This window comes from Nelusetta ayraudi, unplaced genomic scaffold (genome assembly GCF_046127955.1).
Source record: "Nelusetta ayraudi isolate G7.1 ecotype Tasmania unplaced genomic scaffold, CSIRO-AGI_Nayr_v1 ptg000026l, whole genome shotgun sequence".
NCBI lineage: Eukaryota > Metazoa > Chordata > Actinopteri > Tetraodontiformes > Monacanthidae > Nelusetta > Nelusetta ayraudi.
Window position 1 is genome coordinate 169,947 of NW_027466076.1, and position 23,950 is coordinate 193,896.

Consider the following 23,950-nt stretch of genomic DNA (forward strand, 5'->3'; position numbering starts at 1 on the left):
CAGATTGATCCAGTCCGGTGTTGTGCATTAACGGGGGAAAAAGATAAAACAAGCTGTCAGCCAGACAGACACATGCAGATGGAGTCAAATCTATCCGGCCGCTTGGCAGTACGCAGCGATCTGATTGGCCCTCTGAGAAACACTCACATTGCCTGGGCTGGTCTGCCGCCGAGAGATAGCTCTGACCTTTCCGCTACAAAGGTAGCGAGTGCGTCCCGTCCCAAGTATCGATGCGTTTCGACGCGGCTGCATTGAAGGCGGCCGGCGCCCCGCCGTGAGGCCGCTCGATGTGTCGCCGCCGGTGTTGCACTTTGGCAGCAGGGAGGCAAAGAAAGAGACAGAAGGAGCCGTTGTTCTGAGCGGAGGGGTCCTATTGGCGCCACTTCCTGTTGCTACTGCAGCTGCGCACACAAACAGGCAACAGACATCACTGAAGCAGCGAAAAAATTTGGACGACGGATCCGACCTTCAGGTCCCGCAGATGCTGACTGGGTGAAGGTTCGAAGCACGTGTGAATCATAAATATTTGGGTTTGAAATGATAGGAGGAAACGTTAAAAACCTGCAGCGGAATTCCCCGGAATACGTAATTAAGGAAATGTTTTGGGTCCAGAAAAGACAGTACTCACTTCCCCCAAGCAGAGGCATAAATTCTGGTATGTTAGCATGTCAGGAAGACAGCTGAAGGCCCCTATGTAGATGCTAGCGCCTTCTACGAAGAGCAGCAACGAACTAACTGGTGCAACATGTGAACTGCGGATGTTGTCTTTGTGATTGTTGACTTTATAAGTTTTGTATTTACCAATAACTTGCATCTCGGTTCCTTAAACAGCACTTGGTGCTGCGATAAACCGCTAAATCTTGCCAACGACTCTTTTGATTGGTGGTTGCAGTAGAAAAGTTTGGAAGAATCAGTCATTCTTTCTGCAATTGTTGTTTTTCCTGAAGGGCTGTTGGACCAACATAAACTCTTAAGGAACTGGCCGGTTGTGACGAGGTCAAAAGTTCCTGCTGTGCACACGCTCCATTCATTAATTCATCGCCTTCTCCTCTGATTGTTGGCCTCATGCCGATCATCTCTCACATTTCCAGTTGCTCCCATTTCATTCCTGCCCTCGTTAATCAGCAGCTTGGTGTATGGCTGGCCGAGGGTTTGGCTGCAACTTCAAGTCGTGAAGTAGTACTGAAGTAGCGCTCAGCTTCCGTGGATCTGCCGCTGGTTCCGCTGGTGGGGAGTTTAGTACAGCCATCAGGCGGGATCGGGCCAATCACAGGAGGCCTGGTGAGGGTCACGCTGCGCTCGGCATTAATAGGCTTTTGAAGGAGTGATTTGGCCTAATTAAGGGCAGCAGCCAGCGGCGGTGTCGCCTGGTTACCTCGGAGACCTGCTCACCTCTTGAACCTCCTTCGTTCCTCCGCTTTCATCTCTTTGCATCGCCAATTTCCCTCCATCTCGCCGATTGCTGCGGACACATCTGAAGACGACCACTTGATTAGCGTCGTTTGATGCCCCTCCGATGAGAAAACAATGTCGGCCGGCCGGCCGGCTTTGAGCCAGAAGTGATGCAGATGCTGGCAGGCTGGATGATGAAAATAGACCCTGGAAGTGACGGCCGTGCTCTGTAGTAGTAGGTACGGCTCTCTGTCTGCTCAGGGGTACTGACACTTCCACTGCATCAGCTAGTCAGGTGGGAGTGGGCGGAGTCGTGGGATTGAAAATCGTCTGTGTCAGCATGGCGGCATGTCAGACAAGTAAAAAAAAAACCCAAAAAGGACTGCCTTCCAAAATTTTGAATGGTTTGTCTCAGACAGCAGTGTGTGTCACTTTCAGAGGAAACTACTGCAGAAAAGAACACGTTGAGTTCATTATTACTCAAGCATTTAATTGGAAATTCGGGCAACAGTCGGTAGATAGGTTTGTGTTTCTGATTGGCTGTACTGCAAATGAGTAAAATGACAAGAGATTGAAATAGCAACAAAGCAGATTTCCTCTGGCGCTGTCGAAGTAAACGCTAAGTTTGGGACGGTGGAAAGTCCTTCATTGTGCAGAACCTTACAGAGCCGCAGCGTTGTGTAGGAAAACGCTTGAATTTCTTATTTGCGCTCCCCGAAAGTGTTGTCATGGTGCCAACACTGCCAGACGCAGTGGAGATGTTCTGGAGAAATCCATCGCCTCTCGGAGGAATCGATGGCTTGTCTCGCTCACGCCTGCCCTTTCGCTTCTCGGCGCTCGACTCTCTCGCAATTTTCATAGATTTACATCCAAAAGCGGCAGCTGTTCATCTCCCTCCATTCTTGCAGGATTCCTCGGCTTCCCCTCCGTTATCGACTCCGCACCGCCCCTCCGCCCCTCCCTTCCCTCCCAGCATGAAAGCAAACACTCCACTCTGGGAATGTGAGAAAAATCATTGGCCGAGAGCGTCTCAGGTGCTTCAAAGTGTGGATTGATCAGGTGGGCTAACAGTCGACTTCAGGACTCCATTGACCCCATCGATTGGACAGCTGCTCTCCCAGCGCCGCTGGCCTTGCTCTGTTCATTAGCGGGAGCGATCGCTTTGCGTTGCCCGAGCTGCAGCTCTTGTCCCTCCAACTAAGAGAGGCGGGCTGTAATATCTAGAATGACCTTTTGAAAATAACCCGGAAAACAACTACCTCCGACTACCTACTGTACAGTGTGTTAAACTCTGCCATCTAGTGGTCAGAATTTAGACTGCAACGCACGTTCACTCAACCTCCCTCTCCCAAGCTTGCCGGTGAACTGCAATGGCCTGTGCACACAAACCTGGATACCTCGTACAACTTTTTCTTTGTTGGTTTATTTGAGGTCGCGAGCCTTCACCCTAAATTCGAAATGCACTTCAGGCAGACTGGATTGTCCACACGGGCTTCCTTAGATGTGGTGGTTTCAAGATGGCAGCTAACTGGGAGAAAGACCCCTGCTCTATGTGTGTTCTTAAATACAAATACAAAAGAACCATCAGAAGGAAAACCTAAATACTTTAGTATTCACGTCATTAATGTATTTCTTGGCAGTATATCTACCAATATAAAAATCATAAATAAGGTCAAATTTTAATACACTGGACTCTTAAGTAAATGAAAAGGAAATGCAAATATTTGCACACAGTCTGAGATCTGAGACTGACTTTTCGCCTCCGCTCCTTCACGGTGCGTCTGCCATGCGTGTGTCTATGATTCGTTAGGACGCCGGTCTGACGCTGCTGTCCAGGAGAAGCGATGCTGGAGGTCTCAGGGCTGCTGGAGCCTAAGTGCCATTCCATGTTCCTGCAGCCAGAGTCAGAACTCTCCGGCTTTAATGTATAAAAATAAAACAAATCAAACCAACCGGGGAGGAAAGCAAAAAAAAAAAAAGAAGAGTGGAGGCTTATTTCCTGTTCAAATGATTTTTTCCCTCTGTCAGTCTGTCTGTCTGTCTGTCTGTGTTTCTTGCCGTTTGCTTCCTCTCGGCAGATTGAGCGCCGCTGCCGCGGCTCACATGCAGGTATTTAAAGCTGTGGCCGCCCCGCGTTCAGGCCGGCCGTGACGTAACCGCTGCTGGGATTTCAAATGTGAATGTGGTGTCGAGCGAGGGAGCCGCTCTCCTGAATCTTTGATGGCCGGCGAGTCCCCCCCCCACCATCCCTCCACCCCCGCCACCGCCCGCCCTGCCTGCGGTGGAAAGGGCTTTTTACAGCGTGGCCGGGGCCAGGTGGGAGCCCCGGGCTGCTCAGCCAATCAGACGGAGGTCACCGTATCCTTACAAATGTGATGCCGCTCTGCCAGCTCCCGCCGTGCACGTCGTCCTGCACTGTTTCCTTCCTCTTGGCTGGAGCTCCGGCAAAAAAAAAGAAATTGTTCGCTTGTTTTTTTTTTTTTTCTTCGCTTCCTTCCGCTGGACTTTCACGCTGTCTGGCAGGTGATCCCAGCCACTTCTCACTCCCACACCATCTCCCATCAAAATGTGACTGGGCCGGATTCCATCTCTCGCTGCCTATCATTTATTCAGGCTCCCCACTCCCACCTCCCCTCCCCTCCCCTCCCCAGCCGGGGGAAGGCCGGTGGGCGTTCCCTGGCAGCCAAGCGTGGCTCCTCGCCATCTGGGCCACGCCGGGCTCGGTCCAGAGACGCGGCAAGACGTCAGGCGGGACGGGGGAGATGGTGACGGAACGCTCAGGCAGCAGCGAGCGCGACAGCCGGAGCGTCTCCTTCCTCCTCCCTCCCTCACTGCTTCAGAGCGCAATATGCACGGAGTCACGTCGCTGCAATTAGCAGGGCTTTAAGTGGCGCCCTGCGCAGACGCGCACAGCTCGTCTCCACCTGCGTGTTGTTTGCGCTGCGTGCGCTCGTGGTGCTCCTGAACCTGCCGCATTCTGGCAAGTTTTCAGATCTTTGCTCTCCAGGGAAACAGTGAACCTGGTAAACTATCCGGAAATAACACAATAATTCCAAAAAGTTAGCCCTGTGTTTGATGCCTCCAGCTAAAGCTGATGCTTTGTAGGAGCTTCAGTTTGTTTGGATGGGGACACTTAGGGGGCGGGCCGACACCTGGCTGGGGGGTGTGGTCACTAAGTGGAACCACCCAGTGCCAGGGCAGATACTAATTAATGTAGGAACCTTCAGACTTCAGACCTTTGGATCTTCAGACGTCACACTTGGCGGTCTTGTCTAGTGCGCGCGCACACACATACACACACACACACACACACACACACACAAAGTAAGAACAAAATCATATGAATAAACCTGGAATCACGGAGTTAGCAATAAGAAATTACGTTGTTGACGTTGAAGTTGGTGATGGAAACATCAGCTTCCTGTTTTGCTATCAGCCACTTGTGATTTTGGCCAATTGTGATTGGTCGCCCGAGCTCCTCCCTAAAACTCCTGTTTTCTAGATCTTGCTTTTCCTCTGTGGTCTCATTGTTTTTAATGTTTCTCTGTTTTATTTTTTCATTAAGAAATTAAAGTTTCATAAAATGTAATTTGCTGTTACTATTATTGCTAGTATCATCATGGTGAAGTGCCTGGTGAAAAATAAAGAGGACGGATTAAAAAAAAGTCCAGCCGAAAGGGCAGTAATGGTGGTTATGCCCTGTTTTTTCTTCTTCACGTCCCACGTGGGGAACTAGTTTTATCTTCTGGTCGAGCTGAAACAGACTCCCACCGCAGCCTTGACTTGATTATTTCTGTGATATTTCCTGCTGATGGCGTGCAAGAAGCCCCAGGATTCCATCTCCCTGCTGACTCTCTCACCGCTCCGCCTCTCTGCGGCTCGGCTCCTTTGAAACCTTTTCGGGCTTTTAAAGTCGAGGTTCAGAGACTGAGGTTCTCCTGGACCCTCGGCTGAGTGACGGGACCCAACCGGGCCTGGACGTCACCGTCGGGTTTCCCTCCCTCCTTCCTTCCTTCCTTCCGGCCTTCTCTCCTTCTCTCCCGAACCACCGTCTTCCTCGCCTGCATCTTTAATCCCAATCGCAGCCATTTAGCCGCCGCCGTGCCGAGCAGCTGCTCCGTGATGGGAGTCGGCGGTCATGTAAATTTGATGGCCGGCCTCCTCCGTTGTTGCCGCCACCCGGGGAGTGAATAAAAAGTGAAAAAAACAGCTCCTCTCCGCCGCCCGCGTCCTGAAATATAAATGGGTTCCACTTTAGACGCCTGATTCTATAATCTGTTTCATGTTTCCGCCTCGGCGGGGCAGGCGGGATGGGCTTTTGTTGGTCCTGTCAGTGTTTGTTACGGTTAAACGGGTTATAATGGGTCAGTAATGGTGCCAGTAAAGCAGTTTATCCCTGTAACAACCTCCTGCTTCCGCTTCATTGGCCGTCGCCACCACCACCGCTGCTGCTGCTGCTGCTGCTGCTGCTGCTGCTGCTGCTGCTGCTGGCCAGAACTCAAGTTGAGAAATGCCACCTAGTTCTGATAAAAACAAGCTAACACACGCTAGCCTCTTTAGCTGGCTGGGCAGCCCGCTTCCTGTATTTCTTCTTCTGCATCGCTGCCTTTTTACAGGCAGCTAACTGTAAAGGAATCTGATTGGCATTAGCATGTCCGCTACGTTTCTCATCTAAGTGTGGCTTTTCTTCTTCTTTTGTTTTTCAGAAGCCTGCTGGACAGAGACACGTTCTCCAAGTCTGATCCAAGTAAGCTCTTTGTAACACACAGACGCGCACGCACAGACACACACACACACACACACACACACGCACACGGGAGCAGGCTTGAATCCATGTGGATGCAGACTTGCACGACACGTGCGCACACAAACACTCGCTGTAGACTGGAAACACTTGCGTGCGTGTGCGCCGTACAGTTTCACATACCTTTGCGCACGCACGCACACTCATGCACGCGCGTGCGCGCCGCCTCAGCTGTGTGATTCAGCAGACATTTGCATATGTCAGGGGTCGTATTCGTCACTGTTCTCCCAACGTGAGTGAGGGGAACCGGATCATCCTCACACACGCAGCACACACGCTTTCCTCCTGATTGCAGCGCACGCACGCACGCACGCACGCACGCAGCACGCACCCACACACCGACACCCACGCATGTGCAGTCGCACACAGCGATGCACGCGTAAACTCTCCACACTCCCTTGACAGCAGGAGCCCGATTTGGCAACTGGTCCGGTGGTTTTTAAAGGTCCAGTCTGCACTTCAACAACTGTTTTTCCCCCCCTCACAGACCAAATGAGGCCTCATCCTCGTGCATATGTTGGCATTTGGAAATAATCTCGCCGGCTGTCATGTGCTCCAAATTAGGAGGTAGTGATGTGACCTGTGAGCGGAAGGACACGCTGGCTGATCCAAATTCATTCTCCTGTTGTTTCACTGAAACATAAAGTAATTGAAATGCAAAACGAAAAACTGACGGGAGACTAAATGGACATTTATCATCACCATTATGATGCATATATGCCCTGCCAGAAAGATTCAAATGGTAAAGCAGAGTGGACTGAATGTAAATGTTTGTATCGACCAAAAATGATTTATTTCCTTATTTTAAATTAAATTGTTTTTGGTAAAACTAACAAACTAAACTGCATAAAGACTGCAGAAAGACAGCGATATATAACTCATACCTCTCGTATACCTTGTACCTCCCAAGTGTGCACCGAATGGATATAACTTTGTCACCCTGGTGGTGTCTCGTGGTATCGCAACTTAGGCTTGACTTAGAAATGTCTCAGGCAATTTGACCGACTTTGTGGAGCAACATTTATCGATTTGCTTCCAAAAAAAAAAGTTAAACTTAAGGTCCATCCCATGAAACGCAATAAAAAAAGGGGCGTGTCTCAATTTTAATCACATGACATGAATGGGACAGAGTTATGGACGTCTCCGCGTCGTGCGGTTGCGAACTTGGCCTGAATAAAAGTTTAGACTCTCTCTCTCTCGCTCTCTCTCTCACACACACACACACACACACACACACACACACACACACACACACACACAGAGAGACTTTAAAATGATTCCTCGCTGTTTTCCATCTGCCTTGCGTGCTTTGTTTTCCGTAACGCACTGTGACAGCGCCGTCTGTGAAAAGACCCTCCAAAAATAAACACGGCGGCCTGAAAAAAAAACAACAACAACCCAGATATAATAATAATGATAAAGTAGAAATACATGTACGCAGGCAGTTGTTTTTTTTTTATTATTATTATTGCATTTTTTTTTTAACAGCTTCTTTCTTTCCTCCTTTTTCCCATCAAATCCTCCTGGCTCCGCCGGCTTCGTGCGGGACTCATAATTGATGAGCTCCCGCGGACGGCGATTGGCCCTGCGAGTGTCGGCCGCTCGCAGAGCTCCACGACTTTTATGCAAGGAGGCACTTGTGCTGCGTCCATGTCTCTGCTCTGCTGACAGCACTGGCCCCAGTCACACAGCATTAGAGCGCCTCAGCAGAGCCGCAGCGCGCGCACACACACACACACACACACACACACACACACACATACACACACACACGCACGCACAAAAAGTGCACATGAGCGAGGCCCCGGGCGGCCGCACGCACCGTATTCAGATCAGCTTTTCAAGCCGGACGACAATCAGGCGTTTTTGTTTTTTCTCTCGTTTTTTTTTTTTTCTCCCCCGCATGCCTTTGTGTGTCTGTTTTGTTTTGTTGTTTGTTTGTTGTTTGTTTCTCTCCCGCTCCTCGCCCCCCCTCCTCTCCCCCTGCGGTGCAGGTACACGCTTTGATCAGCCTGGAGAAAGAAGAAAGAATAGAAGGTGGGGGTGGGGGTGGGGGCGGGGCGGGGGGGGGGGGGGTAGTTTAGGTTGCATTATCAAAGAGAAAAACGACGTTAGCGTGAGTCCCCTCATCCTTGCCGCCGTGGAGACCCCTCCCTCGCCGCAGCGCAGCGTCCGGGTGCCGTTCAAAGTCATGTGACTGATGCCTCGCTAACTCAGAGAGCGTGTGCGTGTGTGCGTGTGTGCGTGCGTGCATGTGTGTGTGTGGGGCGCTGTCAGATGAAAGCGGGCCGGCTGTACGTCGCAGCAGCTGAGCCCGGACCGCCATCCGCGACATATAGCGGCGCACCAGACGCTACCGCTAATGCTAACGCTAACGAGGCCACTGGGAGGGAGAAACAACACGCTGGCGGAGCTTCTCAATCAGTTTCTGGTTCTGGGAAATGGATTAAAAAAAAACCAAAGCAAAAAAAAAGACAGCTGTCATCCTGTCTCTGTGTTTTAATCATGATTTCATTTAAATATGTATAAATTCATATAGATGTAGATGTCAGTTTTGGGGAGGAAGTGATTGTTTTTCCCCTCACAACTTAATTAAATCAGCTGCGGCGGCGTCTCATCAGCCGGCGGCGGCTCATATATTAACCCCGGAATACATTTACAATAAATTAGCGCACTAATTCATGCAAATGCGAGGCACCTCGGCGGGGGAAGAGGTGTCGCCGGCTTCAGCGCGTGTGACGAGATCGGCTGCCCCCCCGACCCCTCCAGACCTTCGACCTTTGACCTCGGCGCTCCTTTTCGCTGAAGACGAATCCGGTCGAGTTCCTCGTGTCTTCAGAGGTTCCGCAACGAGAGACTCTGACCACCGGGGAGAAACTCTGAGAGGCGGAAACTCCGACGAACGCGAACAATCGGATTAAACTCCGACACGTACGATTATTAGCATTTTTCTTTTTAAAACAGACGTGTGACTATTTCAGATGTCGTCTTCGCCACTTGACGTGTTTCGCCAGTGGTTGCATTTCCATTACAGTATCAGTATCGATATAGAGGTATGTCGCAAAAGCGTAACGGAAACACTTTTTCGCGTACGGGGTCACATGACCAGTTTGCTTTCAGTGAAAATGGCGCTCTTTGATACGAGTCCTCAAAGAGAACGATATAACAACCATTCTTGACAGCAAACAAACAAAAACAAACGTAATTTCGTAATCCTAGCAGGACGAGATGTATTGTGAAGACGCAATGAACCTCGTTCAGTTAAACTGTGACCTCATGAAAATCACGCAACGCAACGCAAACACTCCGATCAAACTGGCCCGATTGATGCCGATGCCAAAATTGTTTTGAAATGTTCGAAAAATTGTGGCATCTCGAGTGAAAACAGCGTCGCGCAGGAAATTTGCCTCAATGGGAAACATTTCGACTGTCAGCGGCGACAAGCTCGACGACTTGCAACATTTCTGCAGAGGTGTGCGTGCGTGAGGCGGAGGCCGCTGGGATGCAGATGAAATGTCATTTTAGCTGCAGCTGATCGCCCCTCCATCTCCTCCTCCCCCTGCCCCTCCTCCACCTCCTCCACCCCCTGCTCCTCCACCTCCTCCTCCTCCTGCTCCTCCTCCTCATTGGGATGAAAAAAAGGGGGAGAAGGGGACGGAAAACACTGTGACGCGGAGACGTTTGAATGTCAATAAGGAGGACTTGGCTCCGCCCACAACGACACTCACTGAGCCCCCCCCCAACCACCCGCTCACCCTCCAACCTACCCCCCCCCCCTCAAATATCACAGCGCTGTGAGGCAAAGTTCCAGTGACATTTAATTAGGGACTCTCTCTCTCTCCTCTCGTGGCCTAGTCGGTCGTCCAGGGCGAGAAGACGATGATGCTCGTCGCTACGCACTCCTCCGTCACACTCACCCTCTCGCTCTCTCTCTCTCTCTCTCTGTCTGTCTGTCTTTATCTCTCTCTCTCCCTCTCCAGTTTGTGTGCTGTACACTCAAGGAATTGCCAACAGGGAGTGGAGGGAGGTGAGTACTCGAGGGGGCGGGGGAGGGGGGGGGGCTGGGCCTCCGAGGAGGTTTTTTAAATGGCAGCGCTGATGGACCACAATCGGCCTAATGTGTGTGTGTGTGTGCGCGCGTGTGTGTTTTTCTCCCCGTTAAGTCGGCCTATGAGTCATCACGCGGCGCACGCTAAACGAGCCTGACAAGTCAAAGCTATTTTAATACCTGGAGATCGATGCGTCGCCGCCGTCAGTCAAACCGCCTTTTTGCTTCCTTTCTTCTTTTCTTCTTTCTTTTAAGCTTGTTCCAGCGATGCATTATTGAGACATCATCAGGTGTCTGTTTCGCAAAACAACTAAACAAAATAGCAACAAAAAAAAAGCCTTTTTATTTAGTTATCCTCAAACCCTTGTTTCCATAAAATTTGCTCCAGATAGACTGACAGAATTATTTGTCGGCGTCATTTCGCACATTCATCCTGGAAAATAAGAAATATTGCAGAAAAAGGGGAAGATCCCAGACGGACAAAGCCAACATCGTCAAGGTGATTGGAAGAACTGTTTAAACTGTCACGTTCGAAAGATACCTGGCCCGCCAGTCGCTAACCACGTGAGGCTTCATGGCTACGCAGCTAAACCGCTAACAGTTAGCCGGGAACTCGTCCGCTGCTACCGGCCCAGCGTCGTGGCTTAGCCGGTGAGATTCTGCCCCCTGTGGGCTTGGAGGAACCTCTGCAGTCTGACTTGTTTTTTTTCACGCGCTTGTCTAGAACATGGGTGGGCAAACTTTTTGACTGGTGGGCCACAGTGGCTTCAGGAATGGATGGATGGAGTGTCTTGGTGACCGATCTCATGGGGGAAAAAGTAGATTGTGGGATATGTAGAAAACGTGCTTTAATGTCGCTTGAAAATAAACATAAGCGTTACAACAAAATATGTGTCTGTGAAGCCCCACGGTATTTAGCTCTTTATTGAAACAACTCTTAAAACACTGAAAAAACGGATGAAATACAGCCATTATATGACTTACTTACTATTAATACATTTTTAAATTCGGTGGGCCGGATTAAAATTCTTTACGGGCCGCATATGGTCGCCCCGGCCGTAGTTTCCCCTCGCCTGGCCTGCAACAAGTCGTGTGTCATGTTGTGTGTGTTTGAACGTCTTTTTTCTGTCCTCTAGTTTGGCAGGACGGAAGTCATCGACAACACCCTCAACCCAGACTTTGTCCGCAAATTCATCCTGGACTATTTCTTCGAGGAGCGGCAGAATCTGCGCTTTGACCTGTGAGTTTACCACCGACTTATAGGTGTCGGATTGTCTGTGTGTGTGTGTGTGTGTGTATGTGTGTGTGCGTGCGGGCGTGCGGGCGTGCGGGCGTGCGTGCGTGCGTGGGTGAGAATGCAGCTCCAGCGTGACGAAAAAACTTGTTTCCGTGCTTGAAATATTCATGTCGTGTGCAGCAGGGGAGTCGGAAAGTCGTCTCCCTGCTAAATAAAAGACCAGTTTTCCTGCCGCTTCTTCTTCTTCTTCTTCTTCTTCTTCTTCTTCTTCTCCGGCGTTTCCATGTGAATTCATCCTGTTCGTACGATGCCTCAAGACAAATCAGGGTCAGGTGCACACCGTGAATCACACACTTGGCATTTCTCCCTGGTAATTTCTGGTCTCTTTGTTGTTTCGTCAGCAAACAGGGTCACCTCCCCCCTCTCCCTTCCATTGAGAAGATGTTGTTGTCGTGGCTTTGTTCTGCTGGTTCTGCACAGAGAAAACTGTTTTTCCTCACGGCCAGTAAGCCGAATGCACTGGCTGTGTAAACAGATGGTCCGGAGCTTTCAGTTTAAAAAAAGGGGGCCAATGCTGAAGTATCAAAAAAAACAACCTGCATTCTACTGTTTGGCCAGCAGGGACCGCCAAACTCGGTTGCAAAAAATGACAATCTGTACAGAGGAGTTACAGTTACAAACTGGTTAAAAATGTCTTTAGCAGTCTTAATTGTAAGTAAAAATACAATCTACTGTCCACTTTGTCCCATTTGATTCAATTTTGAGTTTAAATGGCCACAAAAAAGTTTAGCAGCCAACCGCAGCCGGCTAGCTTGCGGATTTTTCCAACAGACCGACAGTGAGAGAAGAAAAAGGAGAATGTTTGTTAATCTCACGTGCACGGTGACGTACAGGCGCCCCCCTGTGGTCGGTCAGAAACCCAAGCTGGTTTCAGTCGGTGGCCTCCGTCCAGCAGCGGCTCGCTCCTGGGCCGACTGAGAGACTTCTGACGCCCCGTCATACAGTTTTAATTGAGCGCCTGCAGCTCTCGCTGGTCTCCTTTCCTCAGACCTTTCCTCTCAAATTCAACCTGCTCTGTTGAACAGGAAGTCCACCCGCCGGCTGACAGCAGCCAGGTTCCTCACAGCCCTCGAGAATAATAAATTGTGTTAAAAGATCATTTAGATTCTTTTTGTGAGGAGTTTTAAGCTGTGGCTGTGTTCTTCTCTTTCCTATTGGTTCCATCTTTGCTTTGACAGCCGTTGGCTCCACCTTCTCACTGTAAAAAAAAAAAAAAAAACTAGCTTCGCTAGTTCCTCTGTGTTTGGTTTCACTTAAAAAATTTGCATGTTTCAACTGTAGGGAGGAATTCCTTTTTTTTTTTTTCTTCTTCTCTCAGCGTGGCGGCAGAAGTCGAGGCTGTCCGAGTCATTATGCTAATCGGTATTTTTCATCGCCCACTCTGTATTTCCCAGAAACGGCTCATGAAATATGCAGGGGCTCTTTTGTTTGTTTTCTTGTTGGCCTGTCAGCGCGGCCGCATGCTGCTCACAGGCTCCAGGAGGTCACGCTGAAGGTCGAGGAGACGCACCGGCTGTCGGCTGTCTGTGTCTGTGTCTGTGTGTCCATTGAGGCCGTGTGTGCACTGTCAGATAGCACGTCTGGCAGCTCGAGCGTGTGTGTCCACGTTGCTATTTGCGCAGTCACAAGTTAAGCCTGTATGTTCTCATGTTGTTTAGGTTGCACAGGTGTGTGAATGTGAGCACTTGTGCTTTTTAGACCTTTGGGGCCTTTTTTTTTCTTTCCGAAAAACTTGCACGTGTGCGTACCTGCTGCTCCCAACACCGTTTCAAACCACCAAGAGCTGCGAACGATAGCGCGGCCCGCTAGAGGGTTTGCTCAAACTGCTTTAGAGTTTACAGGAAAACACAACGATACAGCAGACAGTGCTGGTCTTGTTGTTGTAGATCTATGTCTGCTACGCTGGAAGACCTGCAGGAAGCCGGTGCGTTGTTGTCGGCTACCAGCTGGTTCTGGTTAACAGCTAACAGCTAAAAGCTAACGACCACAACCGACAAAGCCGACTGCGTTTTCTGACTTTGACTGGAATGTTCTCTCTCACTCTCACTCCCTCTCTTTGTCACACACACACACACACACACACACACACACACACACACACACACACACACACTAGTTCCTGCTGTTTTCCGAGGCAGTGTCTCCTCAGACTGTCCTGAGGCTTTTGGGTTTCTTGGCTGTAGCGCTATCAGTCCGCCATCGCATCCAACTGCTTCACCTCCCTTCAGGACACACACACACACACACACACACACACACACACACACACACACACACACCCCGCTCCTCCCATGCTCTCTGTAGCAGAAGATCCCCAAAGCCACGACACAGTTTTGCTGGAAATGCTGCTCACTGCCGGCCATCTTTCTTTTCATCTTCGCCCCCTTTCTCCCCTCCCCATTTTTTTTTTACTGGGAGTAAAACTTGGGACCCTCCCTGAGTGAAGCCCCCTCCGGTGGTGGATGATTGTCTAATCAGGGCTGACATTTCGCATCAGCCCTCAAAGAAACGAACAGGGTTCCACTATCAAGAGGAATTAAGACGGAATGTTGAGCTGAAAGCAGTATTTACATACTTGGAATTAAGCAAATTCTTACGTTCAAGGCCTTTCGACAGCGCATGTTTTAATTTTCTTTCTTTCTTTCTTTTTTTTTTTTTTTCAGAACTGCTGATTGTGTTGTGAATATTCTCAAATCATCGAGAGTTGCCAAAACTTTTCAATGAAGTATATTTACCTGTGACAAATTTACCTCCCATGTAATTTACAAGGTTAGGGCTAGCAGGCTACGCTAATATCAGCATCAGGTGGCGCTATTCTCCAGAGTGAAAACACAGTCCAGCATGCACTTCGTCAAAGCAAAGCAGTATTTTGCGACGATACAAGCTGACCAGAAGCCAGTTTCTGGTCATTGATGGAACATATGGCCACCATGCTTTTAAATATCACTGTAACAGTCATATTGAATTATTGATTGTTCAGGACAAATTAATGCTTTAAAAAAAACAAGCATCATCAGGCTGTCTGGGGGCGTTGCTGCACTGAAAAACTGCAGCCGACTGCTGTTAGTCCACCTGACCGGCGCCCTGTTTGTTTGTGTGCTCGTCATCATCACTCAGTTCAAACCGTTCACGCGCGCGCGCACACACACACACACACACACACACACACACACACACACACACGCACGCGCACACACGCGCGCGCACACACACTCCTGCTAGACAGACAGTACTGCAGCACAGGACCATGAGAAATCCTGTCTGGCTCAGTGCCGAGGCAGAGTGATGTCATCCGCACACACACGCACCCGCGCACACACACACACACACACACGTGCACACACCCCAAACTAATGTGCACTCATGAAGTGCCGTGGGACATCCTCTCCTGCTGCAAAACTCCCAGTGTGTGTGTGTGTGTGTGTGTGTGTGTGTGTGTGTGTGTGTGTGTGTGTGTGTGTTCTTGTGAACGTGTGTGCAACCAAATCATCATGCATATATCAGCAGCATGCACTCACTCACTCACACGCGCACACACTTGCGCGCGCACACACAACACACACACACACACACACACGCACACCAGCCCTCAATATTAAATAAGAGGAACTGAATCATTGATGCTGGTTTGGGGGGAGCCGCAGAGTCACGGGGCCGAATAGAACATGAAGCTGCACCTGTGCGTCCCGCGACGGCACGTTGCGTAACAGCATTTTGCTTGTTCTTATGGAATTGCATTAGCTGCAGTGCTGCACGGACAAAAAAAAAAAAACACATACAAACAAACACACACACACGTGCATGCGGGGAACCTGCAGGAGCAGCAGCTCCTGCAGGTTCTGTCAGCAGGCGTCTTATTGCAGGAGGGAGAAGGACCCACTTCTGTTTCCACACCACTCCGTGCATGCACACTTGAACACACACACACACACACACACACACACACACACACACCTGAGATGGAGCCCGGCAAGGTGGCGAGTTCAGGGGGAGTAAATAACTACCACGTGCTCCGTCCCAAGGGTGGATTCTGTTCAAGTGGGTACTTCAGTTTCCCAGATCGGGACTACCAGCAGGGAGAAGAGCCCACAGGGAATGTTTCTAAAGGGGGGCGTGGCCTTCAGAAAAAAGCCCTAAAATGTGATTGGAGGAACGGTGTGGCGAAAACAAATAAGCACCCACCCGACAACGAAGTCACACAGGGAAAATATTGGAGGCGGAGCTTCTTTTGGATGGAATGTAGAAACGCAGTTCCCCCCGCTTCTTTTTTAAAGTGATATTTCATCAATCAGTAACCAGCACAGCCACTTTGAGCCGTTCCTCAAACTGTTTGGGTTGCTTTGTTTAAAAAAAAAACCCTGCTCTGCTGAGTCTCTATTGTATTTTATTGTATCTGAAGTTGTTTTCTTGAATCATACGGTGTCGTATAGTATCGTACCGTACCGTATTGTATCGTATCGTATTGTTTGGTATAGTATTGTTTCGTATCCTATCATATTGTACCGTATGGTACCGTATCGCATCGCATCGCATCGCATCGCATCGCATCGATGCATCTTTTTATATCGTATGGTGTTGTGTTGTTCCGTATTGTATCGTACCTACCCGTATTGTATCGACTGTATGGCCAACACCTGACTGGTGTTCACTTACCTTGGGTGGGGTTCCGGTGCCATTTGTGACACGGTGTTGTCCGACCCGGTTATATTTAGCCCTCTGTTTACAGTCCGCTGTGTATTTCCCTAAAGCGACCAGCTTTATGACAGCGCAGGACGCTTCAACTCTCTGACGTGTCGGAGTAATGGGACCGGTGAAAGGACTGAGCCCTTGCACTGCAGTTTTGTTCTACTAATGAAAGTCTCAGCTGCAGCCTTGGTGTGAAGCTGAAACTGCTGCGACTGTTTCACCTTTAAAGCCTTAAATTGGATCAGCGGCAAGAGGAAAAAAAAAAAAAAAAAAGAGGCGTAATTTGGAGGAGTAATCGGGATTCCACTTCAGACCCGGACAGCTTCTCTCGGCTCTCGGCCCAGAAGTGTCCTGTGTCTTTTTTGCCGCTGAAGCCTCCCCTCACCCCTCCCCCCTCTCTCACACTCTCTCTCTCTTTGTCTTGCAGGTATGATCTGGACAGCAAGAGCGACAACCTCTCCAAACACGTGAGTTGTTGTTGTTTTGTTTGTTGTTTTCTGACCTCAGCAGCCGGGCAGCGCGTTGACGTTTTATTTTTTAACCTTTCCGCCACATTGGTCGCCCGAGTTCAATCTGAGTCTCGGCTGGGAAAAGAAACGCATGCGGACCAGGTTGAAGATGGTTTCCAGTGGCAGCAGCGTGCACGCACCAGAGATATGTTTTTCTGACACGTGCACGTTAAAACTCCGGTTCGGTGACCTACCGGAAATCTCGTGATTCTCAGAGGAGCGGAGGAGCCTGCAGAGGTCAGCCAGTGTGACCTTTGAACATCCCGCCACTCTAAATGATCCAAGGATTCAATAGTGGTCACTTACCTCGGGGGAGGTGCATGTGCCATTTCTGACATTTGCGTTACGGCAGAGTGACAAGTGGAGAAAGCAGAAGACGTGAAGGACGGCCTTTTCTCATTTCCGGAACCTGACAGATGATTTGCAGGATGGCTCATGGTGAAATTCAGCAAAGTCTGGAGCTCCAAGCACAGGTTACACCACCGCTGCAGCAGGGGGCGCTTTCAGGAGCTGGAGTTCCCCATGTGGTGGCTGTTCTTCATCCAAAACCGCCCTTTTGTTTTGTGTGTTCATTTTGAAATGAAGCTGCTGCTCCATTTCCATCTCCACTAGTACCGCCTCCATCTCCACCAGACCCGCCTCCATCTCCACCAGGCTCACCTCCATCTCCACTAGTACCGCCTCCATCTCCACCAGACCCGCCTCCATCTCCACCAGGCTCACCTCCATCTCCACTAGTACCGCCTCCATCTCCACCAGACCCGCCTCCATCTCCACCAGGCTCACCTCCATCTCCACTAGTCCCGCCTCCATCTCCACCAGGCCTGCCTCCATCTGCACCAGTCCCGCCTCCATCTTCAGCAGGCCTGCCTCCAGGTTTCTCCTCGTCGTGGCCCTGCGGGTTTTCTACCCCTGGCGCCAAGCAGCGTGGACGTGGCGACTCGCTTGGCTGCGTCCTGTCGTGGCGGCCGATGTGTGGGCGGAGAGATGGTCTATACCATGCGGCCACCGCCCACTGCTGCTGCTCGGCTATGACTAACAGTGAGGAAAAGGCCAAAGCAAAGACGTGTTCAGTATCTGTGCTGGCAGCTTCGGGAGCCCTGGGTCACGTGACATCCCCCCCACACAGCAGATGTTTCCCCCTGTGCCATATGGTTCACATACCTCCCTCGCGTACATCTGCACTGGAGGTGCAGGATGTTTGGATCCTGCAGCCTCCTGTTTCTTCTTCCTTCAGGGGGGATAAACGCACCATCACCACCTTCCTCACAAAGGAACAAAACCTCTTTTCAAAGCCTGCGCGTTTTGTTATTATTTTTCTTTTTGAACTCTGTTATTGTCAAGAGGATTCAGGATTTGAAGACGGGAAAAAAAAGCTTCTTTGTTTGTGGGCAGCAATTAATCTGCCGCCGCTTGCTCCCACCCCCCCTCCCACCCCCCCGCGCCCCCCCAATGCCCCCGGTGGCTGTTTGGAAGCAGGCGGCATTTCACAGCAGCCGTTTAGTTCATTTAGTTTCCTTTTATAAGCGGAGCGGCTTTGTGAGTAATTTATTTTATTTATGGACGTCGTCATTGTAAGCCAACACGTTCAAATTAGTGCGAAAAGGAGCAGCCAGACTGAATAGGACGAAGAAATATGGGGAAGAATAAGGAGAACTAAATTCAAATTTATGTATTCAATCAAACACATCAATTCAATTCAAGAGCTGCTGCCCCTGACGGCGCCCTCTGCTGCGGTGGTGGTGTAAACTGCGAGGTGGCGCCTCCTTGGAGCTGAGCGGAAGAGTAATAGAGCATTTTAGGAGACTTTCAGACGACCAGACGACCTTTTTTCTCCTCCTGCCAGCGCCGAGGCGCCTCAGCCGCGGCTCAGTATTTTTCATCTCTGTGTTTGGAGTCGTCGGCTCAGCACCGGCACGGATCTGTGGAGCAGCTTTCTGCCCGCCGGACGCAACACAGCTCATCTGTCAAATGCTGCCACACACACACACACGCGCACACACGCACACACATACACACACTCACACATGCATGTGTGCCGTCTCATGCACACACAATCTGGCGGCGAAGGAGTCGCTATCAGGCCTCGGACCGTCGCCTCTTTAATCCTTGTCTGTGATTGATTCTGCCGGCACAAGACTCCAGACCCGAAATCGCCCGCTTTGGACACATCTAGACTTTCCCATGTTTCATGTGCATTTCCCAATGTTTTGTCAGAGTCACAGGCGAGTGCAGAGTTGTCAGATCTCGGCATCTGCTAACCGGAGACAAAACCCTTGAGTGCTATTTGTCCAATCAACAGAAAACACTTCATTCTTCTGCCGTTGCTGCTCCTGCGTCCTTCTGTTTTCTGAATCTGGACGCGGCCCGTGGACCACGAAGCCGGCGGCGCCTCGAGGCGGCCGCTCCGCACCGCTTTTAGTTTCTTTTGTCGTCGTTATCCACGGCAGCGGCCGGAACGGAGTCACTCATTCGTCAGCGTGGAGAGAGGTTGTCGCCCGCAGCAGCGACTGGAAATGTTAATAAAGCCGAGATGAAACTGTCAGAGAGAAAAATGCTGCTGTAACAAAACAAAAAGAAAAAAAAACAAGAAAAATGCTTGATATGTGGTGCTGATGAAAATGACATGCGAGTTGACCTTTCTGCTTCGGACAAAATGCCACATTAGAAAACTTTTTTTTTCCTTCCACCGTCGAATGTCTCCGTGGTTCTGACTGAGTCCCTTCTTCTGGAACCCTTGCAGGACTTCCTGGGCCAGGCCTTCTGCACGCTGGGGGAGATTTTCGGCTCCCTGGGCTGTCGCTTGGAGAAACCCTTGAGGTAAGAGACTCCTCCAGTCAGTCACCGCCAAGGAAAAGTCAGTGTCAGTATCAGTGGTTTTGATTTCAGATCGGTTCCCATTCAGACGGGCGTGAATCGAGAAATCAGCGCCTTGTTCTGATCTTCATAACGATGCAACGCTGAAGCGAAAATCAAGCGAGTCGAAACCAGCCAGCCAGAGGAAATGAATAGTTAACGAATAGTTAGCGCGCCGCTCGCAGCCGCAGAGTGTCAACACGAGATGGTAAACAGTGGGTTCGGCCCAGGGGGAGACGTCAGCACCGGGATCCAAACCCAAAGTGAAGTCTCAGCCCGAGCCTGCAGAAACAAACGGGCCAAAACAGTTTCACATAAACAAGCCGAAGAAATTAGACAGAAAACCTGCAGCCACTTTATGTAAGATTACACAAATTACACACACAAGTGTGGCGGGTTTGTTTTTTTTTTTTTGAAGGGAACATCCGTCGCAGCGCAGGAAACATTTTTCTCTTTCTTATCTTTCAATCAATCAGTCAATCAGTCAATCAGCGGACGTTTGTGAAGCGCTAAATCGCAGCCAAAGACGTTTCGAGGCACAAACGCAGCTGATGCCTCCAGAGCGGCAGGAAGCCGCAGAGCAAACAGGAAAAACTCCCCCTGTTGGAAGAAACCCGGAGCAGACAGCGCCCTCTGGAGGCCGGAGTCAACCCAGCTCTCCCAGCTGTCTCGGAATGGAGTGGAATTGAACCGGCAACCTTCCCCCTGTACTGATAACGCTGGTGTAAAGTGTCGCCCTCGTAGCCGCGACTCAACACGGGGAGGAAAAGTTCTCACTTTCTTTGCGTTACGTAACGTCGCGTCTCTGAGTGGAAACGCTGCCGCTTGTCTTTTGCCGCCCTTCCGAAAAACGTTGCGTGTGAAACTGTTTGGTTGTTTTTTTTTGTTTCGCCGTCGTCTTTTTTCTCTGGTCTAGTGTGACAGAGACACATGACGCCTCCCTGTGATTGGTCTCTGAGCCGCGCTGCAGATCAGCGAGGAGCCCCAATGTCGCAGCTTTTTGTTTCTCCTCCAGTGGCATTTAATGTGTGTGAATGCACCCACTCAGTGTGTGTGTGCGTGAGTGAGGGAATCAATGAGAAGTTGCGGCTGAATGGGCCTGCTGAAAGATCTCACACACACACACACACACACACACACACACACACACACACAAGAACTATGATGTAAGAATGTGCTGCTGCCGCTGCTCAGGTTACGCAATCTGTCCGTCGTCATTCACTCACGTCTGTTTTCTTGTGTTGTTTGTGTAGATGCACCATTCACTTTTGTGCATTTTGTTTCCTTTCCGCACGTGCATGTATGTCTGTGTGTGCGTGTGTGATTTTCCACTCCGTCGGCTGGAGGCGGAGCTTCAGAGTAAGGGACGACGACAGGCTCGAAACAATCAGAACAATTTTCATTCACGTTTGCCATGTGAGGCGTGCGCACTTCACTGAGCTGACTGCAGAGTCCTCACACACACACACACACACACACACACACACACACACACGCTGACGTCGGGAAATCTGGGCCTTTTGTCTACGCTGTAATGTTGGATTGAACTTTGAAACCCCAAACTCTTGTTTTGAAATTGTGTTTATCTCACAAATATCAGTGGGAAGAAGAAGACAAAGACGAAGGAGATGGAGGAGGAGGAGAAGAAGAAGAAGAAGAAGAAGAAGAAGAAGAAGAAGAAGAAGAAGAAGAAGAAGAAGCCAATCAGTGCAGCATCACAACATCACAAATCACGCCACATTTTCACTTATTTTAAAATCAGATCTCTGCATCCTCCCAGTGTCATCTTCCTCCTGACTCCTGACTCCTGACTCCTCCTCCTCCTCTTCATCATTTCATTATTGCCAATTATTTTCCATGCTGGCCATCAAAAGGTGGCGCCGTGTCCCAGGAGTCGTCAAAGCCATCAGTCGTCTCTCATCTCGCCATTCCTCGACCCTTTTTAGCCAAACGAGAAGCCCCGCCCACCCTGTTGTGAACCAGGCCCGGGGTCGGCGCCGTCCGTTTTCGTTCTATTTTTAGCCGGCACTCCTCCTTTTCTTTTTTTTTTTGGCCAACGCTGCACGCTTTGTCAGCGCGCCGTGTAAACAAACATCGCCGCTCAAATGTCCCCTGACATTAATGTTGCTCTCATGTAGGCAGCAGTCACTGGTGTGTGTGTGTGTGTGTGTGTGTGTGTGTGCGCGCGCGTTGAATTCTGAATGGAACTTTGGATTTTAACCTGATTCTTTCCTTGTTTCAGTGGGATTCCGGGGAAGAAATGTGGCACCATCATCGTGAGAGCAGAGGAGCTGAGCAACTGCCGGGTAAGAGCCCGTCGGCCTCACATTCACCTTCTCCTACGTCACACAGGATGAGGCACAAACCCAAAGTTTGTTTGTCACACTTAAAGTAACGGCCCCATCAAGCTCAAAATCAGCTGTAAATCTGCCCTCAACTCTGAGTGAGGTTTTCAATCCAGACCAGATGGGCTAGTAGTGTCACTTCCCATCATGCCTCGGTAACTCACATGATCTATGTGGCCATTCAGAACGATCCTAGAGAATGTCACTTACAGACACGTCAGGACGCAGCCAATCAGAACGAGCTGAGACGCAGCAGCATGTACGATGTAGCGATGTAGCGACATCACGCTGGGAATAAACTCTTTACTGGTGATTAAAATCTGCAATAGTCGTCCTGTCAACGGTTTTAAAGGTGTTTATCTTTGTATATGTTTATCTATGGGAAAAATACATTTTGAGCCAATGGGATTTGGCACGCAGCCATATTGCCAGTCCGGTATCCAGTTCTTATAATACCCCCATGTGAACTTTAGTTCAGAGTTTCAACTAGTGTTAAATGTGTGTAGGAGTTGAAGGAAGTTGTGGGCGGAGTTTAACTAATGTGTGGCCCAGAGCCAATCAGCAGCCGGGAAAACCTTCAGTCTTTGGTGGTTGGCAGCAACTTCTTGTTCCTGAGCCCATTTTTTTTTGTATGAGATGTATGTATGTATGTATGTATTATATGAGAGAATCCTGTTCTTCACTCCTGACATGGTTATTTACGGGAAGAGCAAATCATCAAAGTGGTTTTCCTCCTCCAGCAGCCGCAGCAGCAGCAGGAAACCAGACCGAAAACAAATCCAGACCGGGGAACCAGTCTGAGCTGCCTCCTCCGTGACTCTGTTTGGCATCCAGGCGGGAGGCGGTGGAAAGATAAAATAAAGCAGCTGCATCATTAATTCATCCTCAGTCTCTTCACAGCCGTCTGTCCGTCCGTCCGTCCGTCCGGCTGCCCGGGGAGACACAGCGAAACACATTCATCAGGGTGGTTCATTTGCCGTGCGGAACCATTAACCACCTCTAATTGCCGCCGATGTTTCCAGATGAAACAGTATGATGACGAGGGGTCAGGGGTCAAATGAAGCCGGACGGTTAATATCAGCCCCCACCAGAACTGAGACTGTCGAGGGCCGCGGCGCCGTTTCCTTCCTCTGGACCTGCGACTGACGCCTGCTGTAACTTTGCCTCCCTCGGCAGGAGTCGGTGATGCTGCAGTTCTGCGGCAACAAGCTGGACAAGAAGGACTTCTTTGGAAAATCCGACCCGTTCCTGGTCTTCTACCGCAGCAACGAGGACGGATCGTGAGTTGACAGGCGGCGCTTTGGCCCTCGCGCTCTTCTTTTATTATTGTTTTTTCCTCTCTCTCTCTCTCTCTCTCTCTCTCTCTCTCTCTCTCTCTCTCTCTCTCTCTCACTCTCTCGTTCTGTCCTTGCCGACGTCAATTTGTGTGCATTACCTCGAGCAGGCGTCTCCTGCCCCGACGCCCACAGACGCACCGTATAGATGCCAGAAATGTAGCTGGGGCAATTTTTTCATGCTCCAAATATATAAGGTCTGAAACGCCAATGCGTTACGTTGCGTAACTGCCACGTATATGCGACTTATGCTGCGCGACCATTAGCGGGATCCGGCAGCCGACGGAGGGATGAGCACAGATAATAGGACAGACTCGTCAGGGCAAAACAAACAAAGAGCCGAGTGGACGGACACGACGGGGCGAAGTGCGGAGCGTGTCGCCGAGGTCGCCCTCCCCCTCTTCCTCCTCCTCCTCCTCCTCTTCTTTTTCTTCTTCCTCCTTTCTTTCTTCCCGCCCCTGCAGATGTGCTGCATTCAAGTTCGTCTTAGCGCCGACACGCCTCCTCCTCTTTGTGCAGCTGCGTGTTTAGTGGAGCAGCCTAAATGTTGGGCCGCGGGGCGCGACGGCAGGCGGCGGGCCGGGCGGCCGCGGCCACAAAGAAGGGCGCCGCCGTCCAAAAGAACAGGAAGTGGAAAGATTGTTGGCAGGGGAAACAAAAAAAGGAACATACAGCCCCT

At 50.2% G+C, this 23,950-nt stretch overlaps 1 protein-coding gene across 1 annotated transcript in view; it reads left to right on the plus strand.

Annotated features, from left to right (window-relative positions):
• The window catches only part of LOC142889925 (copine-8-like), a 41,522-nt gene that overhangs the window by 2,303 nt on the left and 15,269 nt on the right, over nucleotides 1–23,950 (plus strand). Inside the window, exons 2-8 of the mRNA XM_076028605.1 lie at nucleotides 6,099–6,139; nucleotides 10,177–10,223; nucleotides 11,381–11,484; nucleotides 16,655–16,694; nucleotides 19,480–19,556; nucleotides 21,835–21,898; nucleotides 23,114–23,217. Coding sequence (XP_075884720.1) covers nucleotides 6,099–6,139; nucleotides 10,177–10,223; nucleotides 11,381–11,484; nucleotides 16,655–16,694; nucleotides 19,480–19,556; nucleotides 21,835–21,898; nucleotides 23,114–23,217 — 477 coding nt within the window. The remainder of the gene's footprint in view (nucleotides 1–6,098; nucleotides 6,140–10,176; nucleotides 10,224–11,380; nucleotides 11,485–16,654; nucleotides 16,695–19,479; nucleotides 19,557–21,834; nucleotides 21,899–23,113; nucleotides 23,218–23,950) is intronic.